Raw genomic sequence first — 27,548 nt, 5'->3', positions numbered from 1 at the left:
GTTTGTTACCTTCCAATCCATGGGGACCATTCTAGAATCTAGGGAATCCTGGAAGATCAAAACCAATGCATCCACTATTTCTGCAGCCATCTCTTTTAAAACCCAGGATGCAGGTCATCAGGTCCAGGGGATTTGTTGCCACTTGGTCCCATTAATTTCTTCAGTACTATTTCTTTACTTATACTGATTTCTTGAAGTTCCTCATTCACGCTAGACCCTTGGATCCCTATTATTTCCAGAATGTTTCTTATGTCTCTCCCTTGAAGACAGATACAAAGTATTTGTTGAATGTCTCTGTCTTATTCCTCATTTTAATTTTAATAATCTGTCCCTGCCACTAATGGGCCTAAATTTACTTGCATGAATCTTCCTATTTACATACCTAAAGAAACATTCACAATCTGCTTTTATGTCTCCTGCTAGTCTGCTCTCATATTCTCTCTTCTCTTTCCTTATCAATTTCTTTGTCCTCCTTTGCTGAATTCTAAAATCCTCTCAATCCCCAGGGTTACTATTTTTGACATTATAAGCATCTGACTTTGATCTAATACTATCTTTAACTCAAATAAAAACAAAAAGTGCTGGAATTACTCAGCAGATCTGGCAGCATCTGTGGAGAGAGAAGCAAAGTTAACGTTTCAGGTCTGTGACCTTTCATCAGAACTATCTTTAACTGCTCTTGTTAGCCATGGTTGGACCACTTTTTCTGAGGTTTTAGTGCCTTAAGGTAACGTGTATTTGTTGCAAATTATGTATTAATTCTTTAAATGCCAGCCATTGCTTGTCTAACATTGTATCTTTTAATGCAGTTTACCAATTTGCTTTAATCAACTCACCCCTCATACCTATGTAGTGTGCTTTGTTTCAGACTTAACTAAATCACTGTCAAACTCAATATAAAATTCAATCATATAATGGTTACTCTTCCCTAGAGGCCCCTTTGCTATAAGGTTATTGATTAACTCTTTCACATTGCACAATATGAGCTCCAAAATAGCCTGTTCCCTAGTTGGTTCCTCATTCCTAATACTATCAATGTTATTGGTTCCTACCTGGACCATGACAACTGGATCCTCTCCCGTCAAGCACGTCTGCAGCCGCAAGATATCTTTAATCCTGGCACTGGCAGGCAACACGACCTTCGGAATTATCGGTTGCAGCCACAGAGAACAGTATCTATTCACCTGACTATACTGTTCCCTATCACTACCACGTTCCTTTTCATGCCCCCCACTTGAATGCCTTGCTGCACCATGGTGCTCTGATCAGTTTTCCCACCCATCCCGTAATCCTTGTTCTTATTCACACAAGTAGCAAGTACCTTGTAACTGTTGATCAAAGTCAAATGCTGAGGTTCCACCATCACTGCATGCTAGATTCCCATACCTGCTTGACTCTCAGCTACACGCGTCTGTCCCTGACCACTGAACAACTCTGAAGTTGTACTTAATCTTAGGGGTGTGACTGCCTCAATGTCTGTAGCTTGGACTCCAGCTCAACAATCCTAACTTGGAGGCAAAAGAAAAACACTTACCAGCTACTGGAGGTAAAAAGAACAGCACTTACTTCCCCCTCTGCACCAAATTCCCACTTGCATCAAATTCCCAACTTTAACAATCTGTCAATGAAGCACTCTTTCACGAACACTCCATGCTCCACACTCTTGTTAAATGGGAAACTGGGCTTGTGTTTACTGTTATCGCAGTTGGATAGGTTGTTCATGGACAGCTTGGCCAGAAAGGGGCCATCAGGGTTGTCTCTTTCCTTCTTCTTCCTCCTCCTGCTCTTCAGTTGCTCACTGTATAGCTGGAAGCAATGGTTGTGTCCTCATGATGGCGAGTTTGTGCAACATACAGCAGACCACTATGAATCTTAACACCCATTCTGTCGAGGTTCATCCATGGCAGGCCAGGTAGCTGAAGCAATGTTTCAGCACACCAGTGGTTTGCACCATCACATTTCATGTGGCAGCACGGTTTTCATGTAGGCATGTCATCAGTGCTGCACATTGGCATTATGAGCCATGTCGTCAAAGGATAGCCCTGTTGCATATATTTCCAGGTCTACTATGGAAAGAGCCCATAAACGTTCATGGCCACATCACCTTCATAGCCACTTGCAATGCAGTCCTCTTCCTGATCTGAGGATACAGTTGCAGCTGCAGCAGGAAGGCATCATAACTAAAGTACAGATGTCTGGCACATTGCTGAGATTCAGGTAGGAAGATTGCTCCTTGAACACATGGCCAGATATGGCCTCCTGTTGATAGTCCTTCTTCCCCCTCATTCTCCTCCCTCTTCTAGCAGCTTGCTCTACTCATTCCCCCACTCATGCTGTATTCCAAAGGAAATGCCTACCACAGTACCAATGTCAGGGAGCAACTGGTTTGTGCAGAAGCATTGAAGTCAGGAGCAAGTGCTTCAGCACCTGCCATATCACTTCTTGTAGATTTTAGCAACTTTAAAAGAACTGTAGAAAGCACCAAACACTTGTACAATCATAGCAACAGCCAGTAGAAATCAATCAGCAACTAACCTGAAAGTAGTTGATGATCTCTTTAAATGGCACTGGTGGGACGGGTCCTTCCTGCTGCTGAACATGATTAAGACAGGGCGTTAGATGGAGCATTGAGGTCCAAAATGGCAGCGCTGGCATCAAATCAATGCTATACGCCTGATCTGTCTACTCTGCATACTTCGGGCAGATATAAACTGCTTGCGCCGCGGAATCCATTTTGGATCTCTGAGGCTACCCAAAGTGCCCATAAAAAAGTGCTACGCATCTGAATTTTGTGGTATTTGTTTTCTTTTAATGAATTAAAAGTGGGGAGGAAACTTAGCAGTCTTCACTATGTCAAATGACTTCCTTTCATCTTTTCTCACATCTCAAATATTCCTCAAAAACAAATACATTATTAAACTGCGTTGCCTGAGCACCAATTATTAAGGCATTGAGCTAATTTGAAGATTTTGCTGAATAACTATCTTTTATAATTATAAGTCTGTCTCCATGCAGAAACTACACAAACCATTTACTGATTTAACTCCATCCAAGAGACTGCAAATGTAATATCATTGCTTTAGCTGTTTTTGATCAGCTCATGCTTTACTTCTTTAGCAACTGACTGAAAATGTCAAACAATATTGACATATTTGTAAACAGAGCAAAATCATTTGTATCAGCTCCATAGCTCACTGTAAATCAATTTACAGAGGAGGCAGAGACAGCACCAATTGTTGTAGCTTTCAGAAGGCAAGAAGTGAACTTCAGTTACATAACCAGAAGGAAAAGTAGGAAAGTAGGAAAATAATCCCAGTCTATGCCACTTGTTAGAACCGACCGCTCCAGTCAAAGCTCCAATCAAAGTATACGATTCTGATTGTGGTGGGAGAAACGCACTGATAATTCAATCCCGTCCCTCCACAGATCGCCTAACATATCATTTTAAACTTTCCAAATTAAAGAAAGACCCAGTCAAATTGTGCTATCTATTAACCCCCAAATGAGGCTAACCAAACCAGGTATCTTTACATCAACAAATTAGCTGTTTAATTAGAAAAACTAAATTCTTAAACGCTATGAAGATATAAACAACATTTAAAATAGAAAAAAATTAGAGTCCTTGCAAATTTACAGGACAATGTTGCTTGAAGTCCTCACAGCTGTCCAATGGGGAAAAAAGGTTCTTCCACAGTACAGCAGTCCATAGTCTAATTCCAGTAGTAAGTAATGCTTTCCTTCCTTCAGCGATGGATTTCAACAATTAACAACTTGCAAACACTTTCAATAGAATCAATCTGACTTCGGAGTTTTTGAGGGATAAAAGATTGTCACAGTCTAACTTCCCTTCCTTCAGTTTAAATTACCAGAGATCTCTGTTTAGGCTTGACTTTTTTTTTAGAATTTTGAGAGATAATAATTGAACAGACAAAATTCCCTTCCTTCAGTTTAAATGGCAGCGAGCTCTTCTTTCAGGATCTAACACCAGCTGTCTGTAAGTGTTCTCTGAGAACAGACTGTCTTCAACTAAAAAGCCAATTTATAATTGAATTGTAAAATTGTACATCCGGTCCTGGGTCCCTGAATGGATGTTGCCGGGTAACCAGGATGCATTCTCTGAAGCTGGTCTATATGGTTGTATCCAACGGCAAACAAAATGCATTTTCTCTAACTCCTGAGGCTTACTGATTCTGAAAGCAGTATGGCTCCTTTTCCAGCCTTTAAGACACATCACATATTCCTCGGAGAAAAAAACTACATGACCATTTCACACTGAATAATTACAACATCACTAATGTGAAAATACACGAAATATAGCCATAGTTTACTGACTACATATAGTTAAAATTCAACAAATCACACAGTGATGCTTTATACATGCTACACACAACCAACCATTCAATACAGCTGGAGATGGGACTTTTAAGATATCTACAGATGAGCTACATTCATATTTAATTTGTTGCACTCAGGTTTAATTTAGGAAAGTAAAACAAGATTTAAATTAAGTGCAAAGGAATGATAACCAACTAGGAGTAATCTGTTGCTCCTGAGGTGGGAGGAGTGCACTGTACTTCTAGTGTCAATTCTCCACATGTTACAACATATATTAAATTTTTTTCCCAGTTACCAATAGGGTCAATCATAGACGCTATTTTTATCCCAGAATAAAATACACCAACCATTAATAAACAACAAAATTATCAGTTTATTATAAAATAAGTCTTAACCAGTAATGATGCAAAGCATTAACACACAGATTGAAATATAAAAGTTCCCTTTTTACCTTAGCCCTTCTCTCTCTCTCATACACACACACACTTACAGCGGGTTAACGGAAAAAAAATACTCTTTAGAGCTCTATTACAATAAAAACAGACAAAAAGAATACTTTGGCCAAATACTTGCTAGTTCTTGAAGAAAAAAGAGAAGATATGGAAAGAAGTCAGATGTCCCAAATACACGTAGACGGCTGTCAGGGGGGTCTTCCTAGAACAGCTCTTGTCAGGCGACTTTGAAGATCATTTTGGGCAGGCTTTACAGGAAACATGCCGCAACAGGGGTTTTAGACAGTTTCTTACACTTGCTTCTCAGCACTTCTTAAAGAGATGGAAAAGTTGACAAACATTTTGAAAGAGATGGAACAAGCTGAGTTGGGGTTTGCTCCCTTGGCAAATTTTCTCCAACTGTCTTTTTAACACTGTCCTTATCCCAACTCACTGTCCAAAGTAAAACCAGAAACAATGTCACAAAAATCAAGCATCCTGATCCCTATAAATCTTGACTTGTCACTTCTTTGTAAACATCTTTCCCCAAGCCAAAAAAAACCCTGCTGGGTAATTATATGAAGACAGGTGCCCTCCTGTAAGGGCTTGTTTTTGGAATCCTTGATTATTCCAGTAACTGTCGTTTACAGTCCAGTCCAAAAGACCTTCTGATGACCTATTTTTTTAAAAACACCAAGTTCCAGCATCTATGGAATCTTTTTTTCAGTTTTAACACACAAATCAGCATAATGTAACAAAAAAAAGCACCCATAACAATATTATAGAATGGATAGTGATATACAAGAAATAGAATAATTTTATGGATTAAAAGGTTCATCATATTGTCAAGAGGTCAAGAGCATTACAAAATTAGAAAATATTTTGATGCAACCTTTACACACGTCTACATCAAGTACGTGCTTACATTTTTATTCTAAATTGAGAGCAACATGACTATCAATAAATAAGTCACTGAATATAAAAATATATTAGAAGGTATCCAATTTCAATCATACCATATTGTTTATCATCTGCCAAAATCAATAACATTCAGGATTAAATTACTGGAATGATAGTTCATTTCACCATACAGTGCAGAAACAGCAAATTCTCTAAACAGAAAGTCTGCTGAATGACTGACGAATCTAAGGCAAATAATGAAGTATATTTACTTTTCTGCTCACATGCTTGGTTTGCGGCTGTTCAATTACTGTTAGTGCTACATCAAAGCTCCACCATCTGACCTATACCTCATCTTTTGCCACAGCAACTCCATTTTCTGATTAAAAACTATTGTGCTGCTGAATAAGATTACACTTACATCTCAGCGTATGAATGGATGCTTATGCATTTTTATCCAGTTTATCTTTTCTTTTCTTTTCAATCTTTTCCTTTCTGTCTTGTTTCTCTTTCTCTATCTTAATCCAATCTTTCTTTCCCACTTTTTTCTTTCGGTACCTGATTGGGCATTGAATTCACCCACTCTAATTACACTTCCTTCTCAATCCTTGTGCTGTTGATTTCACAATCCTTCAATCCGACTGGTTAAGGAGATACAACATTGCTTGCTCTTTGCACTCAGGACCCAGATGCCCTGCTTCCCTCGCAGCGATGTCATCAGCTCACACTTTCAGCAACTGGTAACTTGCAAAATATTTAAAAACCTAAATTTGCAAAGGCAAGTCTAGTTGTTGTCAGACATAATTTCTCCTCCAAATCTGGCCTCTTGAGCATTCAGGATTTTAAAGACTCCACTGTTGCCAACCATGCCTTCAGCAGTCAAGTCCCTAAGCTCTGGAATTCCCACCCTAAACCTCTTTGGTTCTGTACCTTTTTTTCCTCCTTGAAGGTGTTCTTTAAAACCAAGCTTTTGGTCCCCTGCCCTAATATCTCCTTATCTAGTTCAATGTCAAATTTTGTTTGGTAACACTCCTGTGAAGCCACATTGGACTATGTTAAAGATGCTACATAAATACAAGTTGTTGTTGCTGCTGTAGCAAATTATAGGCTGATGATTTTAAAAAAAAATTTCTGCCATTATAGAGAGCAAATCACTTATCGTCACCTGCCACTGCTGTATCCATCCATCATCTTTGTCTGAGTTGGTAACATTTATTGCATCAAACATTATATTTAACTAAAATAGAAAAACCTGCAACAATAACAACATAAAATAAAGCCACAATAAAAATTTTAGTTCTAATAATACAAAATTACAGTAATCTGGGAAGGTGGATAAAAAGAGTGATTGTCCATAAGGGTGCTGGCAACACAGATGACAGAAAAGCAAAATATAATTTCAGAAAGTATTTGTTTTGCTTTGCTGCATCCAAATTATTGTTTAATACAAACCTCAGCATTACTTGATCAATATGTAAAAATGAAGGTTAAAGTTTTAGCAGTGGGAGTGTATTTCTCATGAATGATTTTCTGGTAAATGCTTGAGTAGGGAGGGATACAAATTCTGTGCTAGATTTGCACAGGTTTCAAGATCATGAGCTCAACTTCACTCAACTAAGCTTACTTCTGATGGCCGTTGTGATTTGCTATAGATAACAACAATAACTTGCATTTATATATTACCTTTAACATAATAAACATTTCAAAAGGACCCAAAACTTATGTGACTGTGGTGCAATTACTGAGCAGAGCAGCAATGCCACTGGGAAATGCATCAGAAACATATAAAAGTAGTTACAGGTAACAGACATTCTGTTTTAATTGTGATTAGCTTACTTTTATGGGTATTGGTGGCAACAGATATTTGGGCAGCTTGTGATACAAGTACCATGAGTTTAGCATTTCCTGCAGTGCTTGGGATGTAAATAAACAGACAATGAAAATTTATACAATTTGAGATTCTGATATGAAACTAAATAAGATTTTCACAATTTTTGCTTTCAGTGTCTAATTTCTGGATATGTATACCCCTAATTCTGCTATTATGGGTAGACCATCCTAAATACCATTATCCACAAAACAGCTATAATGCTTTCTTCTTCTTTCTTTGGCCTCCTTGACTCGAGAGACAATGGGTAAGCGCCTGGAGGTGGTCAGTGGTTTGTGAAGCAGCACCTGGAGTGGCTATAAAGGCCAATTCTAGAGAGACAGACTCTTCCACAGGTGCTACTGATAAAATTGGTTGTCGGGGCTGTTACACAGTTGGCTCGCCCCTTGCACTTCTGTCTTTTTTCCTGCCACTGCTAAGTCTGTTCGACTCGCCACACTTTAGCCCCGCCTTTATGGCTGTCCACCAGCTCTGGCGATCGTTGGCAACTGACTCCCATGACTTGTGATCAATGTCACAGGACTTCATGTCACGTTTGCAGACTTCTTTAAAGCGGAGACATGGAAGGCCGGTGGGTCTGATACAATGCTGTGCACCTCGCTATTTTATTAGTAGATCCAAATACTGCACCACATCCATTCTGCTAAACACATTAAGTATCAGAATACAGTAACCCAGAAGTTCACAAATGTCACAACAACTGTGATGTGTCCGTATTTTACAGCACACCAGATTAACTAATCGAACATAAAAGGAAAGTATACAAAAATATTATCAGCATTTTAGGAGTAGCTCTTTCTTTCCTTACCTTTCATACAAAAAGACTAAAAACCTAGACTGCAAAATCTGGCTCCGTAACACTGCTACTTTGCCATTGGCATTAGCGGGGGTGTTATAATCATGTGCCAGATGTATGTACAGTAGGCAGATTGTGGCATTAGTCAGTGTCTAATGCTTACTTCATGCCAGACCTGAAATTTTGGATCTCTCCGTTCCAGCTAAAGCACTCTCTTAAACATGTACAGCTGAACATGCATTCAGCAGCATGAAGGACACAACCCTCACCAATGCTATATAAAGGGATCAACAACAACTTTCATGTTAGTTTCTGATTACTTTCTCCTGGCTGTGTTTGAATTTGTTAAAGTGTTGCGTGTTTGGAGGAGTTGATAACAGTTTGTAAAGTCTGCAGGGAGTGGTGCTACATGTGGGGAAGGTGATGCTTGTGACTGCAAGGGTTTGAGCAAACCACTTGCTCTCAGTCATGGGGCCTGTGGCAGCAGTCCCCTTTGGGTTGCAGCATGAGAAGGAGATGATGCAAAGGCAGCAAAGGAGACAAGCTGCTTGCAGGAGGAGGAGGAGGGGGGAAAAGGTCTCTCAGCAGAAGGCCTTATCTGCTGAGGGTCATCCGAGAGCACTTCTACCTGGCAGAGACATTTGAACAAATATTTTGTGTCAGTCTTCACAAAAGTAGAAAACACAAATTACATACCAGAAACCAAGGAGCTAATAAGAGTGAGGAACTTAAAGTAATGAAGATTTGCAGAGAAAAAGTATTAGAGAAACATATGGGACTAAAAGCTGACAAATCCCCAGGACCTGATGGCTTACATCCTAGGCTTCTAAAAGAGGTAGCTGCAGAGATAGTGGATGCACTGGTTATGATTTTCCAAAACTGCCTAGATTCTATAACAGTCCCAGTGGATTGGAAGTTAGCAAATGCAACCACCACTATTTAAGAAAGAAGGGACAGAGAAAACAGGGAATGACAGGCCTGTTAACTTGATATCAGTCATCATGAAAATGCTGGAATCTACTATCAGGGAAGGCGCTGGCATTGTACTAATGCTCTGGGTACATGGGTTCGAATCCCACCACGGCAGATGGTGAAATTTGAATTCAATTAATAAATCTGGAATTAAAAGCTAGTCTAATGGTGACCATGAAACCATTGTCAATTGTCCTAATGTCCTTTAGGGAAGGAAATCTTACCTGGTCTGGCTTACATGTGACCCCAGACCCACAGCAATGTGGTTGATTCTTAACTGCCCTCTGAAATGCCTCGCAGTTCAAGGGCAATTAGGGATGAGCATTAAATGCTGGCTTCGGCAGCGATGCCCACATCCCACAAACGAATAAAAAAAATAAGGAAGTGTTAACAATGCACTTAGAAATTCATAGCATGATCAGGCAGAGTCAACATGCTTTACAAAAGGGACATCATAAAGAGGAGCCAGGAGATGCAATATACTTGGATTTCCAAAAGGCACATAAAAGGTTAATACAAAAGTTCATGGAATTGGACGGGTAATATATTAGCATGGAAGGAGGATTGGTTAACAGGCAGGACACAGATTAGGGATAAAATTGGGCATTTTCAAGTTGGCAGGCTGTAACTAGTGGAGTGCAGCAAGAATCAGTGCTGCAGCCTCAGCTATTTACAATCCATATTAATGACTTAGACGGAGAGACTGAGAGTAATGTATCTAAGTTTGCTGACAATACAAAGCTAGGCGGGAACGGAAGCTGTGAGGACACATAGAGGCTGCAAAGAGATATAGACAGGTTAAGTGAGCAGGCAACAAAGTGGCAGATGGAGTATAATGTAGGGAAGTGTGAGGTTATTCAAAGTTTTTTAAAAGGCATGAAACTTGTAAATGTTGATGTTCAAAAAGACTTGGGTACAAAGAACTTGTACAAGGAACACAGAAGGTTAGCATGCAGATACAGCAAGCAATTAGAAAGGCAAATGGCATGTTGCAAGGGGACTGGAATACAAGAACAAGAAAGTCTTGCTATAATTGCATAGGGCTTTGATGAGACTACAACTGGAGTACTGGGCTGGATTTAGTGAGCCCATCGCGGTTCCTGGCTGTGGACCCGAAAGTGTGCGGCTGGTCCACTGCAATCATGTGGTGATCAGCCAATTATAATAATGGAGACACAGGGCCCGGCCAATTACGTGATGGGGGGGGATTCGAGACACCGAATACAGCATCAGATGATGCTGGAGCAGGTGCTGGCACCATATTTAAAGGTCTTCCAGCCTTGCATTCACTCCTGCCTGGTTTAAAAGAATGCCTTCTCGAATGCCCTTTGCTGCCCCAGGCCCCCCTCTGCTGCTCCAGGACCCAAGCAAGGCTGTATGGAGATTGCAGAGGAGATCAGCAGCTGTAGATCACCCCTGAACATAGGTACAGTGCCACAAGGGGTTCAACAACCTCCTTCGTTCTGCCAAGGCGACTGCTCCATACTTCTCTCCTTTTTAGGGTCTTCTCCAGCTCCTCATCCTTCTCAGGTCAGCAGGGGGGGGTTCAAGTGGGCCCTGAAGGGGAGGAGGAAAGGCTGACCTCCACAGCTGGGGGCTTGCCTCAGGGCACTCCGAGTATGGACAGCGGCTCCTCAGCCCCTCTGCCAGTGAGCCCAGATCCAGTAGCCTCAGTCCTGCTCCTGTGCAAAAAACCCTCAGGCAGCCAGGGGACAGCCAACGAACTCTCAGAATCACAGAATTGTTACAGCACAGAAGGAGGCCATTCAGCCCATCATGTATCCACTGGCTCTCCGAAGGAGCAATTTACCAAGTGCCACTCCCCCGCCTTCTCCCCGTAGCTCTGCATTTTTCCTATATCGATAACAATCCAATTCCCTCTTGAATGCCTTGATTGAACCTGCCTCCACCACACTCTCAGGCAGTGCATTCCAGATCCTAACCAATTGCTGCGTGAAAAAGTTTTTAAACATATCGCCATTGCTTCTTTCGCCAATTACCTTAAATCTGTGCCCTCTTGTTCTCGACCCTTCCAGCAATGGGAACAGCTTTTCCCAATCTACTCTGTCCAGACCCCTCATGATTTTGAACACCTGTATCAAATCTCCTCTCAACTTTCTCTTCTCTAGGAAAACAGTCCCAACTTCTCCAATCTATCTACATATCTGAAGTTCCTCATCCTTGGAACCATTCTCTTGAATCTTTTCTGCACTCTCTCTAATGCCTTCAGATCTTTCCTAAAGTGTGGTGCCCAGGACTCAACACAATACTCCAGTTGAGGCCAAACCAGTGTTCTATACAAGTTTACTGTAACTTCCTTGCTCTTGTCAACACAGGCCAAGGGGCAGCATGATCAGCAGACTGCCTCCAGCCCAGTTGCTAGTGCAGGGGTTACAACTCCGAGAAATTCTCATAAACATTCAAAGAAAACCAGCTAGAGGCACTTTGGGAATTCAGGGATGTTTGACATTTCACATTTGTTTTCTCTTATAAAGTTCTTTTGTTTCTGAAATTAATTTTCATTGTGGAAAATGATTGTTCCATCATGCTTTAATTGTGAACTGCTGACTTTATCCTTCCCCTTAATGGATATCAATGTAGGAACTGCCCTCATTTGATTAGCATCTCCCATTGGCCATAACGCATGGTTAAGCTGGGTGCTAGGCACGGAAAACAAGTAGAAAGGAGGCATTGAGATGAGTCTTTATTGATTTTATTCTGAGAAGCCAACATGGTGGCTGGAAATTGGTAAGTATAAAGACTGTCTCTGCCACTTGGCCTGTTGCTCAATGTGCCTGGCCACCGGTGCAAGGTATTGACCATCCAGTGATGCCTGCTCATTACCCTCCTTTGCATGCTCCTCGTCGGTGGACTTGTGTCACTCAGGCATCTCAACGTCATGCAAGGCCTCCCCGCTCTGCAGGGTTAGATTGTGTAGAGCACAGCAAACCACCACAATACGGGGCACAGCGCAGGGCTCCACTGGATTCATCCAAGTACTGGAATCTCATCTTCAGCAGCCCAATGGCCTGCTCGATGGTCACTTGGGTAGAGCTACGGTAAGTGTTGTACCTCTCCTCTGCTGCATTGTGAGGGCTACTGACGCCTGTGAGGAACCACGTCTTCAATGGCTAGCCCTTGTCCCTGAGATTCCATCTCTGAAGGTAAGCGGGGTGCCTGAAGAGCTGTGGCACCTGGGACTGTCAGATTCACTAATGGCCCTCAGTGCCGACCCGTGCTGATAGCCACCCCTTTCACCCAGCAGTATGGAACCCATGGATGCTGAAAGAATATTTCTTCTTATGGGAGAAACTAGAACTAGGGGACTCAGTTTAAAAATAAGGGGTCTCCCATTTAAGATGGAGATAAGGATAACTTTTTTTCTGTCAGAGGGCTGTTCGTCTGTGGAATTTTCTTCCCCAGAGAGCAGTGGAGGCAGGATCATTGAATATTTTTAAGGCTGAGTTAGATAGATTCTTGATTAACAAGGGAGTCAAAGGTTATAGCAGGTAGACAGAAAGGTAGAGTTGAGGCCACAATCAGATCAGCCATGATCTTATCAAATGGCAGAGTAGGCTCGAGGGGCTGAATGGCCTACTCCTGCTCCTAATTTCTATGCTCATATATAACCCTCTCACCCAACAGTTTGGGTACCCGATACTGTCATACAACACTATGGACCCCCAATACTGGCATCCAAAACCAATCCCTCCCAGTAGACCTCCCAAAACCAAGCACCCCACCTTGCAATCCACCCGAGACCCAGCCACCCCCTTGCAGTCCACTCGACACCAAGCTCACCTGGTACTGCTACCCGAGAACAAGCCTATCCAAGCAGAGCGTACAACACTGTCGGCCGACAATGACCTCTGCTCCCCCGTCTTCACCTATGCAGTACTGGTCATGGTTGCCTACCCATTGCGGCTTTGAGGTCTTGACTCGGTGCCAGCAGCTTTCAATGGCCAGGGTTCCGAAGTCTTGTGAGGGCTGCCCGTCGTCCACTTAATTCCAAGCCCCCCATTGAATGGTTTTCAATTACATGCAAATACACTAAACTAACAATTCTACAATATAAATTTCACTCTTGTCGCATCGGGGTGGCGAGGCCGCTTTAGTGCTTTCCTGCCGCTGACTAAATCTGGAACTGACATTATGATGTCAGATTTCTGGGGGGGACTCGTCCAACGTTATTTTGAGGCCCTCCCACGCCTCCATTCCTGCTCCAAATGGGCTCTAAATTCAGCCCACTATATGCAGTTTTGGTCTCCTTATGATGACAGGCTAAGTAAATTGGGCCTGTACTCTCCAGAGTTTAGAAGAATGAGAGGTGATCTCATTGAAACATACAACGTTCTGAAGGAACTTGAAAGGGTAGACACTGAGAGGTTGTTTCCCCTGGTTGGGGAACTAGAACACTGGGACACAGCCTCAGGATAAGGGGTCGATTATTTAGGACTGAGATGAGGAGAAATTTCTTCACTCATAGGGTTGTGAATCTTTGGAATGTTCTACCACTGAGGGTTGGGGATGTGCCGTCATGGAGTATATACAAGACTGGGATAGATAGATTTTTGATCTCTCAGAGAATCAAGAGAATGGGGAGCAGGCAGCAAAGAGTTGAGGCAGCAGATCAGCTGAAGGGTGGAGTAGGCTCAAGGGGATTTATTCCTGTTCCTATTTCTTATGTATCTCCACCTCAGCCAGGAGCAGTATGTTCAATGTCTGTGATTCGTCAAGGAAGTGGTCACAAAATTCTGCCACCTTTTGGAATCAGACCTGCAACCTCACAGCAGGACGATGACTGTGCTGCCAGTGGCCATGAAGGTGATAATGACCCTGAATTTCTTCACATCGAGATCCTTCCAGCGCTGAACAAGCAACATAGCTAACATCTTGTAGTTTGCCATCAACTGCTGCATCAGAGAGGTGATGGAAACTCTGCATGCCAAAAAGAGGATGTCATTGTTCAACAGAAAGCAGCAGGAGGAGTGCGTAAGTCGCTTTGCCAGAATACCAGGCTTCCCCATGGTGCAGGGTACCACTGACTCCTTTGTGAGCACCGTATCTCAATGGTGAGATGCACCGAAACCGTAAAGTTAATCACTCGTTCAATGTGCAGTTGGTGTGTGACCACACTCAGCACATCATGTTGGTGAACGCCAGCTATCCTGGCAGCAGTAATGATGCATTCATCCTGTGCCAGTTCACAGTTCCAGCAATCTTACAGCCACCACGTCAAACCAGAGGGTGGCTGCTGGGTGATAAGGCCTATCTGCTCTACACCTGGCTCTTGACCTCCCTCTCCAAAACAATTTTACATTGGGTTTCTTATAATGAGAGCCATGCCGGCACAAAGAATATCACTGAGTGAACGATTTTAGTGCTGAAGCAACAGTTCCACTGCCTCGACTGCTCTTGTACTTCCAGTACTTGCTGGAGTGAGTGTTCCAATTCATGCCAGTCTGTTGCATCCTCCACAACCTGGCCATCATGAGGGCACAGCTTTTGCCATCACAGATTGCACCTCAAGAAGAGGAAGAAGTGGAGGAGGAAGTGGAAGAAGAATAGGAAGAGGCAGTCAGAACATCCACGTTTTGGATGGGCTGTCCATGTTTTCTTTAATTGCCCTTGAGAAGGTGGTGGTGAGCTGCCTTTTTGAACCGCTGCAGTCCATGTGAGATAGGTACACCCACAGTGCTGTTACGAAGGGAGTTCCAGGATTTTGACCCAGCGACAGTGAAGGAATGGCGATATAGTTCCAAGTCAGGATGGTGTGCAGCTTGGAAGGGAGCTTGCAGCTGGTGGTGTTCCCATGCATTTGCTGCCCTTGTCCTTCTAGCTGGTAGAGGTCACGGGTTTGGAAGGTGCTGTCTAAGGAGCCTTGGTGCGTTGCTGCAGTGCATCTTGTAGATGGTACACACTTCTGTCACTGTGCATCGGTGGTGAAGGGAGTGAATGTTTGTAGATGGGGTGCCAATCAATTGGGCTGCTTTGTCCTGGATGGTGTTGAGCTTCTTGAGTGTTGTTGGAGCTGCACCCATCCAGGCAAGTGGAGAGTATTCCATCACATTCCTGACGTGCCTTGTAGATGGTGGACAGGCTTTGGGAAGTCAGGAGGTGAGTTACTCACCGCAGGAATCCTAGCCTCTGACCTGCTCTTGTAGCCATGGTATTTATATGGCTACTCCAGTTCAGTTTCTGGTCAATGGTAACCCCGAGGATGTTGATGTGTGTGCCACATTCAACTTCAGTTCTCTTGAATAAAGCCCCACATTCCTGTTGCTCAACAGTTTCACACTTTACCATCCCTCTGTTACTGACCATCACAACATTCTCTTGACAACAATCCTGAAATAAAAGACACCACAAAACAATCATTCCATATCAACTTTATCCAATACTTCATGTAATACTCACTCTTGTGCATTTCCTTCATGCCTATCTTACAGGTGCCTTTGCCTGTGCCTGTGCTCCTACAGAGTGCTACCTAGTAGCAGCAGCATAGCTGATGGAAGGTGCCTGACTTTCACTGGGGAACACTGCAGATGGTCTTGCAGGATGCCTTCGAGCAACCCTGGCCGTCGAAGGCCTGTCTTCAGACTGCACCATCTTGGCATGGGTGGCAGCAGTCTGGGCTCGCTGGCTGACTGGCAACAGCAAGAGCACTGATAGGGTGGACAGGGTGCGAGCACAAATTCTGTCATTCTGACAGAGGACAGCAGGCTCGTGCTCCATGGAGTCACTGCCACTCCCCTGTGACAGCGCCTCAGTAATCCTAGTAATCTGTTGGAGGACAAACTGCTGGACTGCTGTGAGACCCTGCAAGCCCCTTTGAACATGGGCTACGATGTTAGCAGTCTGAGCCTGGACCAAGTTGGAGGCATGGCAACAGGCTGAGATTTTAGGGTCGCAATCTGAGCTTTCATTGCAGCACTCAGACATATCTGAGCTAGTAAGCTGTGACTGTCAAATCGAGTGACGGTATTTCTTCCTCATGACTTTCTTCTTCTTCTAGGCCTTCAGCATTCCGCCTCACTGCCTGGCCATGCGTAAGTTCCTGGGTATCTGAAAGCTTAAAAGCACAAGGACAGGGTTAGGGTGATGGAAGTGGGCAAAAGCAAGAGGTACATGGTTACACTATCTGCAACTTGTAGATCAGAAGAGAATGTGGGATGAGGGGGAAGTGAGATTTGAGAAGGTAGCTTCGGCAGGGACATAGCATCATCCTCTATGGTTTCAGCCCTGCTAAAGGCCATGGCCATTGTCATAGCCACTCCAATTTTATCTGGCACTGTCTCATCCATGGTGGTGAGGGCATGCAGCTGTGCCCGTCGGTAAGTGACTGCTGCCTCTGGTTATGGGCTCCTTCTCCTTAAAGGGAGAGGGAAGCGTGCCAGTGAGTTTGGCTTATGTGCCTGTCACAATTGAAGAGCTGGCTGTGTGCGCATACTGTGAATTGTGGGTGTGAGGATTGCAGCAGAGCTAAGTGTGTGAGGGTCAGGTGAGTCTATGAATTTGAGGTATGAGTCATGGTTGATTGAGATTGTTGATAGGCGAGTAAAGGGGGTGTGATGAATGGAGCAGTGTGTGAAGCTAGTGGTGCCAGGATATGGTGTGTGAAGATGTATTTGCTGACCTTGACCACTTGAGAAATCATTAAACTTCTTTTGGCATTGCATCTGGGTTCTTGGGGCTCGACTGCTGGCATTGACTAATAGTTAATTGCTCCTACTGCCTTCTCAGTATCTGACTGGAGGATCTCCTGCCCCACTGCAGATAAAGAACCTCTTTACTCCTGTGCACTTCTTTTACCAAGGGTTACAGCACAGCATCCGAGAACCCTGGGATATGTCCTATGGCCTGTTGCGCATTTTTGTAGGTTCTTCCTGGTCTTCAAATCTTATCTAACTGGTTCCAGTCCATGCTGCAGCAAGAATGCACCTCATCTTTAAGAGGTGCAGTCTGGCTTTAAGTAGTGAAGGCTAGCTTTAGGTGGTGCTAGCCTCACACAACCTTGGGCCACCTGCTGAGGCATGCAGCCACTCAACGGGGGTACAGCGCTGGGCTGCACAGCACAATCATTATAACTAGCAGGCAGCACAAAGTTTGTGTGCTGCCTGCATCAGTTTGAATGGGCTTGGGTTAATCACACTTCACAATCCCCACACCCAATTTCAGGGGCTATCCAATTTAGTGCCCCTATTTCTTTGCTGCATGTTTGGCCTCTCCAAACCTCCCAGTTCTTTCTTTGTGTTTTCCGTATGCTCCATAAATTTTGCAAAATGGTTTTCTCAGTGAGGGCACTATATAAGTACAATAATACACATTCAACGACTTTGGATAGGAAAGAGAGGTTGGAGATGGGACGGTAGTTTGCGAGGATGGTGGGGTCAAATGTTTTTTTTAAAGGGGGGGATGACAGCAGATTTAAAGGAGAGAGGGACAACACCTGAAGAGAAAAAAAACATTAATAATATTGGCTAACTTTTTAAAAATTTGTTTCATGGGATGTGGGCATTGCTGGCAAGGCCAGCATTTCTTGCCCATCCCTAATGGCTCTTGAGAGCTACTTTCTTGAACCACTGCAGTCCATGTGGTGTAGGTACACACACAGTGCTATTAGGGAGGGAGTTTCCAGGATTTTGATCCAGCGGCAGTGAAGGAACAGTGATGTATTTCCAAACCAGTATGGTGCATGGCTTGAAGGGGAACTTGTAGATGGTGGTGTTCCCACACGTCTGCTGTCCTTGTCCTTCTAGGTGGAAGAGGTCACGGATTTGGAAGGTGCTGTCGAAGGAGGCGTGGTGAGTTGCTGCAGTGCATCTTGTATATGGTACACACTGCTGCCACTGTACGTCATTGATGGAGGAGTAAATATTGAAGGTGGTGGATGGGATGCCGATCAAGCAGGGCTGCTTTGTCCTGGATGGTATCAAACTTCTCGAGTGTTGTTGGAGCTGCACTCACCCAGGATAGTGGAGAGTATTCCATCATGCTCCTGACTTATGCCTTGTAGATGGTGGACAGGTTTTGGGGAGTCAGGAGGTGAGTTACTCGCCAAAGAATTCCTAGCCTCTGACCTGCTCTTGTAGCCACAGAATTTATGTGGCTGGTCCAGTTAAGTTTCTGGTCAATGATAATCCCCAGATGGGGACCAGGAGGCGGAAGTTGGGCAGTCAGCAGTTTAGTCGGAATAGGATTGAGGGAGCGGGAGTTGAGTCTCAAGGACAAGATGAGTTCAGAGAGGGCATGAGGGAAGACAGGAGAGAAACTAGAGAAGAATGTGAGTACAGGGCTAGGGCAGTGAGGAGAATTAGAGGATGTTGGCCAGGTGGGCTGGTGGAAGGGAGAGACACGGCAAAAGCAGTTGATTGGATGGTCTTGATCTTAGTGAAAAAGAAGTCCATGAGCTCCTCCCACTTATTGTTGGAGGCGAGGGTGGAGGAGACAGGTGAGAGGGGTTTAAGAAGACAGTCTGCAGTAGAGTAAAGAAGCTGAGGTTATCTTTGCACTCCAAGAAGACCCTGGAATAGTGAGCAGTTTTAGCAGACGACAACAGAACCCAACAGCGTTTTAAGTGGTCCAGCCAGATCTGGTAGTGGATGGCTAAACTAGTTGTCCTCCATATCCTTTCAAGGCTGCATCCTTTGGACTTAAGGGAGCGGAAATGAGAGCCATACCAGGGGAAATGGCCAGGGTGAGACCCAGTAATGGTTTTATGAGGGACTGGGGCATCAATGGAGGAGGTGAGGGTGCAGTTGAGCAAATCAGTAGCTGCAGAAATGTTGTGGCGGGGATTTTGAAAGTGCAGCTGTAAGTGAATTGGGGAATAGTTTTTTTCCAGGGATGGATACAAGAGGAGGTAGGGTTGGGGCATGGAAGGGAGATGTGGGTGGCGAGTGATACAGTGAAGTGATCAGAGATGGCCTCATCTGTAATTGATACAATGGGACTAGCAAGACCATGTGAGATGGCAAGGTCAAGCAGGTGGCTGTGAATATGGGTTGGGGACTTTACATGCAGGGAGAGATTTAGGGAGGATAAAAGGGTAGTAAACTCAGAGGAAATAGAATGTGATGAGTTGAGATGGAGGTTGAAATTACTGAGGATGAGAAGTCATTTGGTGCAGAGGCTGAAGGAGGAAAGAAGTAAAGATATATCATTGAGAAAAGTTTATCATACTTGGGAGGGAAGTAAAGAACAATAATTTTGAAAGAGGCATGAGTGGGATGGAACAAGATGAGATGCCCGAAGGAGGAGAAAGTGCAGAGGAGTAGGGGGTCAGGTTAAGGTGTGATCTGGTAATAAGTGTCATACCGCCACCGCCCTGGTCTTGGCGAGGCAAGTGGTGGAAGATGTAGCCGGGCAGGGGCTTCATTAAGGGGCAAGGTGTCATCACCCCTCAGCCAGGGATGATGATCACTCCTGGAAAATGTTGATTGAGGTTGTGGCCCTCAGCAAAAAGTTAGGACCTGTAGGCTGCTCTGTTTAAAAATGAAATAAAAATGCATATTTTTGAAATTTACCACCCGTTAACAAAACTTTAGGAACATACATAACTTTTCTGTCACATGCAACTAGCTGACTCTTTTGTCCTGCAACTAGTGCCTGCAGTACTTGTTATGAGCTGTCTGCCTTCAATCTCTGCACTCCTAGGCTACTCTGTGCTGTTACTCCAGCTATGTTTGGAGATGCGGCAACTGCTATTTCTGTCAGTACTTTGATGATACTTCAAAATCTTTCCCTTTGTTAAGCCTACTAAGTTCAAGTATGATCTGGACTGCAATATTTATTTTTCGATTATCCTTCACAGCTGCAAAATTTTGCATGAATTATACATAACTGGCCTTTAGCAAAGCTTAAATAAGCAAAAATCTTTTTTTTTCTGAAAGTATGCTAATTCTCATTAATTCATTATTGGAGGAGCAGGAATCTTTTGAGGATCACAAATACAAACATAGCCTGTTGGCATTTTCTACTGACATTACAGTTGTTTGCAGCCATATCTACAGTTCTGGAAAATAATAAAACAGAGGGAAACACAGCTAAGTGAGTTGCATATTTTCATTAGGATGCCTGGGGTTGCAATTCTGAAGAGAAGAAACATGGGAAGATGCACTAAGCTGTGCTAGTCTTGCACAACACTTGGTGATTAGCTAAAGAGAGAAAATTTGTAGAAGCTTGAGGGTGGAAGCATCCATAGAGCCACAGAGTCATTTATGGCATAGGAGGAGGACATTTGGCCCATTGAGTCCATGCTGGCTCTCCATGGACCAATCCAGTCAGTCCCACTCCCCTCCCCGATTCCAGTAGCACTGCAAGTTTATTTCCTTCAAGTGGCCATCCAGCTTTTGAAATCATTGATTGCCTCTGCTTCTACCACCGTTTCTACCAGCTCTTTCAACCTAACTTTGTAACTACAACCCCCATCCCCGGAACAATTCTGGTAAATCTCCTCTGCACCCTCTCAAGGACCCTCACATCCTTCCTAAAGTGGGGTGACCAGAACTGGACTCAATACTCCAGTTGGGGCCTAACCAGAGCTTTATAAAGGTTCAGTATAACTTCTCCATTATTATACTCAATGTCTCTATTTATGAAGTCAAGATCCCATATGCTTTGATAACCATACTCTCAATATGTCAAAGATCGACGCGCATGCATCCCCAGGTCCCAAGTACTGTTCCTGCAAACTCTGAAGAACTGTGCCATTAAGTATACAATGCCTCTCCCTATTCCTTCCAAAATGCATCACCTCACACTTGTCAGTACTAAATTTCATTTGCCACCTGTCTGCCCATTCTGCGAGCCTATCTATGTCCTGCTGCAGGCGGTTCATATCATCCTCACTGTTTGCCACACCTCCAAGTTTGTCTCATCGGCAAATTTTTCAAGATCCAAGTCATTTACATATCAAGAAAAAAAAGCAGTGGTTCCAGCACTGACCCTTGGTGAATACCACTGTCCATTATCCTTCAGTCTGAAAAACAACCATTTATCATGGCATGCTGTTTTCTGTCCTTAAGACAAATTTTTTATCCAATTGGACACTTACGGTCCTATTCCATGAGCCTCAATTTTGTTAACCAGCCTTTTATATCCTACTTTTTGGAACACTTTCTTAAAATCTATATAGACAACATCCACTGCATTTTCTTCACTAACTTTTTCTGTTACTTCTGCTACATCAGCATGATCTCCCTCTTACAAATTCATGCTGGCTCTCCTTAATCAACTCTAACCGAAGTGTCCATTGATTTTTCCCTGATTACTGTTTCTAAAACCTTACCCAACACTGATGCTAAACTAACTGGCCTGCAGTTGCAAGGACTGTCCTTACTCCCTATCTTGAATAAGAACATAAGAACTAGGAGCAGGAGTAGGCAATTCAGCCCCTCGAGCCTGCTCCACCATTCAATACGATCATGGCTGATCTCATCTTGGCCTCAACTCCACTTTCCTGCCCATTCTCCATAACCCTTCAACCCATTACTAATTAAAACTCTGTCTATCTCCTCCTTAAATTTACTCAATGTCCCGGCATCCACTGCACTCTGGGGTAGTGAATTCCACAGACTCACGACCCTTTGAGAGAAGTAATTTCTCCTCATCTCGGTTTTAAATCTGCTACCCCTTACCATAAAACTATCACCCCTCATTCTAGATTGCCCCAAAAGAGGAAACATCCTCTCTATGTCTACTTTGTCAACCCCCTTAATCATCTTATATACCTTAATTAGATCTCCTCTCATTCTTCTAAACTTGAGAGAGTAAAGGCCTAAACTGCTCAATCTCTCTTCATAAGACAAACCCCTCATCCCCGGAATCAATCTAGTGAACCTCCTCTGAACTGCCTCCTCAAGTAAGGGGACCAAAACTGTACGTAATACTCCAGGTGCGGTCTCACTAATGCCTTGTACAGTTGCAGCAACACTTCCCTGCTTTTATATTCTATTCCTTTAGCAACAAATGCCAAAATTCCATTTGCCTTCCTTATTATCTGCTGTACCTGCATACTAGCTTTCTGCGATTCATGCATGAGGACACCCAGATCCCTCTGGACCGAAGCATTCTGAAGTTTCTCTCCATTTAGATAATAATTTGCCTTTCTAGTCTTCCGACCAAAATGGATAACCTCGCACTTATCCACGTTAAACTCCATCTGCCAAATTTTGGCCCATTCACCTAACCTATCCATATCCATTTGTAAATTTCTTATTTCTTTATTGCAACTTACTATCCCACCTATTTTAGTGTCATCTGCAAATTTGGCTTTAGTACCTTCTATCCCTGCATCCGTCATTAATACAGATTGTAAATAGTTGGGGCCCAAGGTCCGAACCCTGTGGCACCCCACTTGTTACATCTTGCCAACCAGAAAAAGACCCATTTATCCCGACTCTCTGTTTTCTGTTGGTTAGCCAATCCTCTATCCAAGCTAATAAATTGCCCCTAACCCCATGTGATCTTACCTTGTGTATTAACCTTTTGTGTGGCACCTTATCAAATGCCTTCTGGAAGTCCAGATATACCAGATCTACAGGATCCCTATTATCAACTTTGCTTGTCACAGCTTCAAAGAACTCTAGCAAATTAGTCAAACATGATTTACCCTTCATAAAACCATGCTGACTCTGATGGATTGCGTTTTGACTTTTTAAATGTCCTGTTATTACTTCCTTAATAATGGATTCTAACAATTTCCCAACGATAGATGTTAAACTAACTGGTCTGTCGTTTCCTACTTTCTGCCTCCCTCCCTTTTCGAATAAGGGCTTTTTTCCAATCCACTGGAACCTTTCCTGCATCCAGGGAATTTTGGAATATTATAACCAATGGATCCACTATCTCCGCTGCCACTTCCTTTAAGACCCCCGGATGTAGGCCATCCGGCCCTGGGGACTTGACTGCCTTCAATCCCAATAGTTTGCTCAGTACTTTTTCCCTCGTGATGATGATTTTTCTAAGTTCCTGTCTTTCTATAACCTCTGCATTACCTCCACCGTGAAAACTGAAGCAAAATACTGATTTAGTGTCTCCGCCATTTCTGTGTTCCCCTCTATTAATTCCCCAGTTTCATCCTCCAAGGGACCAACATTCACTTTAGCTACTCTATTACCTTTTATATACTTACTAGAAGGGTGTCACATTTGTCACTCTCCGATTCAGAATGTAGAACTCTGCTCCACTATCATTGAACACAGTATAACAAAACTTGGGTCAACAGTGCAACAAGTATCTTTAGTATAAACACATCCTTTAATATATACCCTGGCAGAAACACAGATTAGTGACTGATGAACAGTCCACTGAATCAGGTATAACAGTGGAGAACAGGGATCTCAGGCACCTCATTGATTGTTTATATTGCATAAATGTGCCTGATGTATAGCTGGTGTTCATGCACACTCGATCTCTGCCAATATCAAGCATTTTCAATTGGGGTTTTGATAGGGGACAGAAGCTCTTGCTGCAAATATGCAGAAACTTCATCTTGACATAATAATGGGCCAAATACAATATTGTTTCGACAGGCAAGGATACAGACTTGAGTATATCTGGTGCACAATTGCTTTGGTCATTCACCATCCAACTGGACTATAATGAGCCTTGCTCTTTTCTGCCGAAACCACCCATTCCTCAAGTTCTGAGCACCGCACCTTCGGAAGGATATAATGACTTTGGAAGGACAACAGCACAGATTTACCAGAATGATAACCCTTGGAATCCAAGGGTTAAGCTACAAAGAGAGATTAAACAAACTGGGATAAAAGCAAAATACTGCGGATGCTGGAAATCTGAAATAAAAACAAGTGAGGCCGGGGTGGGGCAAGAGATAACAAAGGAGGTGTAGATTGGACAAGGCCACATAGCTGACCAAATGGTCATGGAGCAAAGGCAAACAATATGTTAATAGTGTGTTGAAAGACAAAGCATTGGTACAGATAGAGTGTTAATGGACTGAAGATTGAACAGCAGCAAGTACAAACATGAAAAAAAAGTGGGTAAGCAAACTGAACAAACTAAGATGAAATGAAATAAACATACAAAAAAAAGTTGTAAAAAATGTAAAAAAGAAAAAATAACTGAAAATAAAAGTCAAATGGGGGGCGCGTCATACTCTGAAATTATTGAACTCAATGTTCAGTCGGGCAGCTGTAGTGTGCCTAATCGGTAAATTCCAACCTCATAGTCCCGCAACCACGGACAGCCCGCTTCTACCTCCTTCCCAAAATCCACAAACGGGACTGTCCTGGCAGACCCATTGTGTCAGCCTGCTCCTGCCCCACTGAACGTAATTCTTCCTATCTTGACTCTATCTTTTCTCCGCTGGTCCAGTCTCTTCCCACCTACATCCGTGACTCTTCTGACGCCCTATGTCATTTTGACAATTTCCAGTTTCCTGGTCCCAACCGCCTCCTCTTCACTATGGACGTTCAATCGCTCTACACCTCCATCCCCCACCAGGACGGTTTGAGGGTTCTCCACTTCTTCCTTGAACAGAGGCCCAACCAGTCCCCATCCACCACCACCCTCCTCCGCCTGGCTGAACTTGTTCTCACATTGAACAACTTCTCCTTCAACTCCACTCACTTCCTTCAAGTAAAAGGTGTTGCTATGGGTACCCGCATGGGTCCTAGTTATGCCTGTCTTTTTGTGGGATATGTCGAGCATTCTTTGTTCCAGTCCTACTCAGGCCCCCTCCCCTAACTCTTTTTCCGGTACATTGATGACTGTATCGGTGCCGTTTCCTGCTCCCGCCCCGAACTGGAAAACTTTATCAACTTTGCTTACAATTTCCACCCTTCTCTCACCTTTACATGGTCCATCTCTGACACTTCCCTTCCCTTCCTCGACTTCTCTGTCTCCATCTCTGGGGATAGGTTGTCTACTAATATCCATTATAAGCCCACAGCGACCTTGACTACACTTCTTCACACTCTACCTCCTGTAAGGACTCCATTCCATTCTCCCAGTTTCTCCATCTCCGACGCATCTGCTCTGATGATGCTACCTTCCATGACGGTGCTTCTGTTATGACCTCCTTTTTCCTCAACCGAGGATTCCCCCCCAATGTTGTTGACAGGGCCCTCAACCGTGTCCGGCCCATTTCCTGCACCTCTACCCTCAACCCTTCCCCTCCCAGAACTGTGACAGGGTTCCCCTTGTCCTCACTTTCCACCCCATCAGCCTCCATATCCAAAGGATCATCCTCCGCCATTTCCGCCACCTCCAGCGTGATGCCACTATCAAACGCATCTTCCCCTCCATTCCCCTGTCAACATTCCGAAGGGATCGGTCCCTCCTCGACACCCTGGTCCTCACTCCTCCATTACCCCCACCACCTCGTCCCCTTCCCATGGCACCTTCCCCTGCAATCGCAGGAGGTGTAATACCTGCCCATTTACCTCCTCTCTCCTCACTATCCCTGGCCCCAAACACTCCTTTCAGGTGAAGCAGCGATTTTCTTGTACTTCTTTCAATGTAGTATACTGTATTCGCTGCTCACAATGTGGTCTCCTCTACATTGGGGAGACCAAACGCAGACTGGGTGACCGCTTTGCGGAACACCTCCGCTCAGTCCGCAAGCAGGACCCTGAGCTTCCGGTTGCTTGCCATTTCAACTGCTCTCATGCTCACATCTCTGTCCTGGGATTGCTGCAGTGTTCCAGTGAACATCAACGCAAGCTCGAGGAACAGCATCTCATTTACCGATTAGGCACACTATAGCCTGCCGGACTGAACATTGAGTTGAATAATTTCAGAGTATGACGCGCCCCCCATTTTACTTTTATTTTCAGTTATTTTTTCTTTTTTACATTTTTCACAACTTTTTTTTGTATGTTTATTTCATTTCATCTTAGTTTGTTCAGTTTGCTTACCCACTGTTTTTTTTTCATGTTTGTACTTTCTGTTGTTCAATCTTCAGTCCGTTAACACCCTATCTGTACTAATGCTTTGTCTTTCAACACACCATTAACATATTGTTTGCCTTTGCTCCATGACCTTTTGGTCAGCTATGTGGCCTTGTCCAATCTACACCTTCTCCTTTGTTATCTCTTGCCCCACCCCCGACTCACTTGCTTATAACCTTTGACATTTCTAATATTTGTCAGTTTCGAAGAAGGATCACTGACCCGAAACATTAACTCTGCTTCTCTTTCCACAGATGCTGCCAGACCTGCTGAGTATCTCCAGCATTTCTTGTTTTTATTTTATATTAAACAAACTGGGGTTGTATTCCCCAGAATTTAGAAGGTTAAAGGGTGATTTGATCAAAATTTTCAAGATATTAAGAGGAACAGATAGAGTAGATTAAAATAAATTTTTTCCATTAGTTGGGGAACCTGGGGCTAGGGGGCATAGTCTACAAATTAGAACCAGATATTCTTCATGAAAAAGGTGGTCAAAGTTTGGAACTCTCTTCCGCAAATGGCAATTAATGCTAGATCAATTGCTAAATTTAAAATTGAGACTGATAGATTATTGTTAGCAAAAGTATTGAGAGATATGGGGCAAAGGCAAATATATGGAGTTAGGTGACAGATTAGCTATGATCCCATTGAATGACAGAACAGGCTTGAGGGGCTAAATGGTCAACTCCTGTTCCTATATTCCTAAGATTATCCTGGAAATCAAAAACAATCGTAGGCTCCAATACTGTAGAAAGAGGCCATTTAGCCCATTTTGTCTGGATAGCTCTTTCAAAGAGCTGGCACAATTATTCTTACTCTTCTGGTCTTTTCCCCATCGCCATGTAAATTTTTACTTTTCAAGTATATATCCAAATCTTTTTTGACAGTTACTATTGAATCAGCTTCTACCACCATAGATCCCATTGATCTATCACAGCACTTAATCTCTCAGGATTAAGAAAATACTCCTTTTTGTCTTTCTCACACTTTTTCCAATGTGAACCTCATTTTCAATGGTTTTGCACACTTCATTAGTATCTCTGAGTGGCACTGTAACTTCCTGCTCCCATCCCGAAAATTTACTGTGCCTCCTAACTTAGTGTGATCTGCAAACATGGATATTCAACTCTCTATTCCTTCATCTAAGTCAAAAATATATAAGGTGAAAAGCTGAGACCTCAGTACAGATCCCTAGGAAATACCACTTGTCACTTGTTAGAGAACAAACCTGTTATCCTTCCTCTTTGGGCCAGATTTTTAACTCATTCAAAACCGATCCACATGCAGAGAGTTAAAATTAGGCCCTCTGT

The 27,548-nt window shown here is 43.4% G+C and overlaps 1 protein-coding gene across 5 annotated transcripts in view; it reads right to left on the bottom strand.

The window, feature by feature from the left end:
• Window positions 1–27,548, bottom strand: part of tbc1d32 (TBC1 domain family, member 32) — a 356,785-nt gene that overhangs the window by 7,759 nt on the left and 321,478 nt on the right. For 3 of the 5 annotated variants that reach the window (XM_068025412.1, XM_068025417.1, XM_068025413.1), the window contains one exon: window positions 2,536–2,592. The exons of 1 other annotated variant lie outside the window; for it this stretch is intronic. In XM_068025412.1, the coding sequence (XP_067881513.1) occupies window positions 2,536–2,592 (57 nt within the window). The remainder of the gene's footprint in view (window positions 1–2,535; window positions 2,593–27,548) is intronic. One more of the 5 variants, XM_068025415.1, reaches the window with a different exon arrangement.

The sequence above is a fragment of the Heterodontus francisci genome, chromosome 3 (assembly GCF_036365525.1).
Source record: "Heterodontus francisci isolate sHetFra1 chromosome 3, sHetFra1.hap1, whole genome shotgun sequence".
Taxonomy (NCBI): Eukaryota; Metazoa; Chordata; class Chondrichthyes; order Heterodontiformes; family Heterodontidae; genus Heterodontus; species Heterodontus francisci.
The sequence above is the reverse complement of the archived record's forward strand: the minus strand, read 5'-3'. Positions and strand labels throughout refer to the sequence as shown.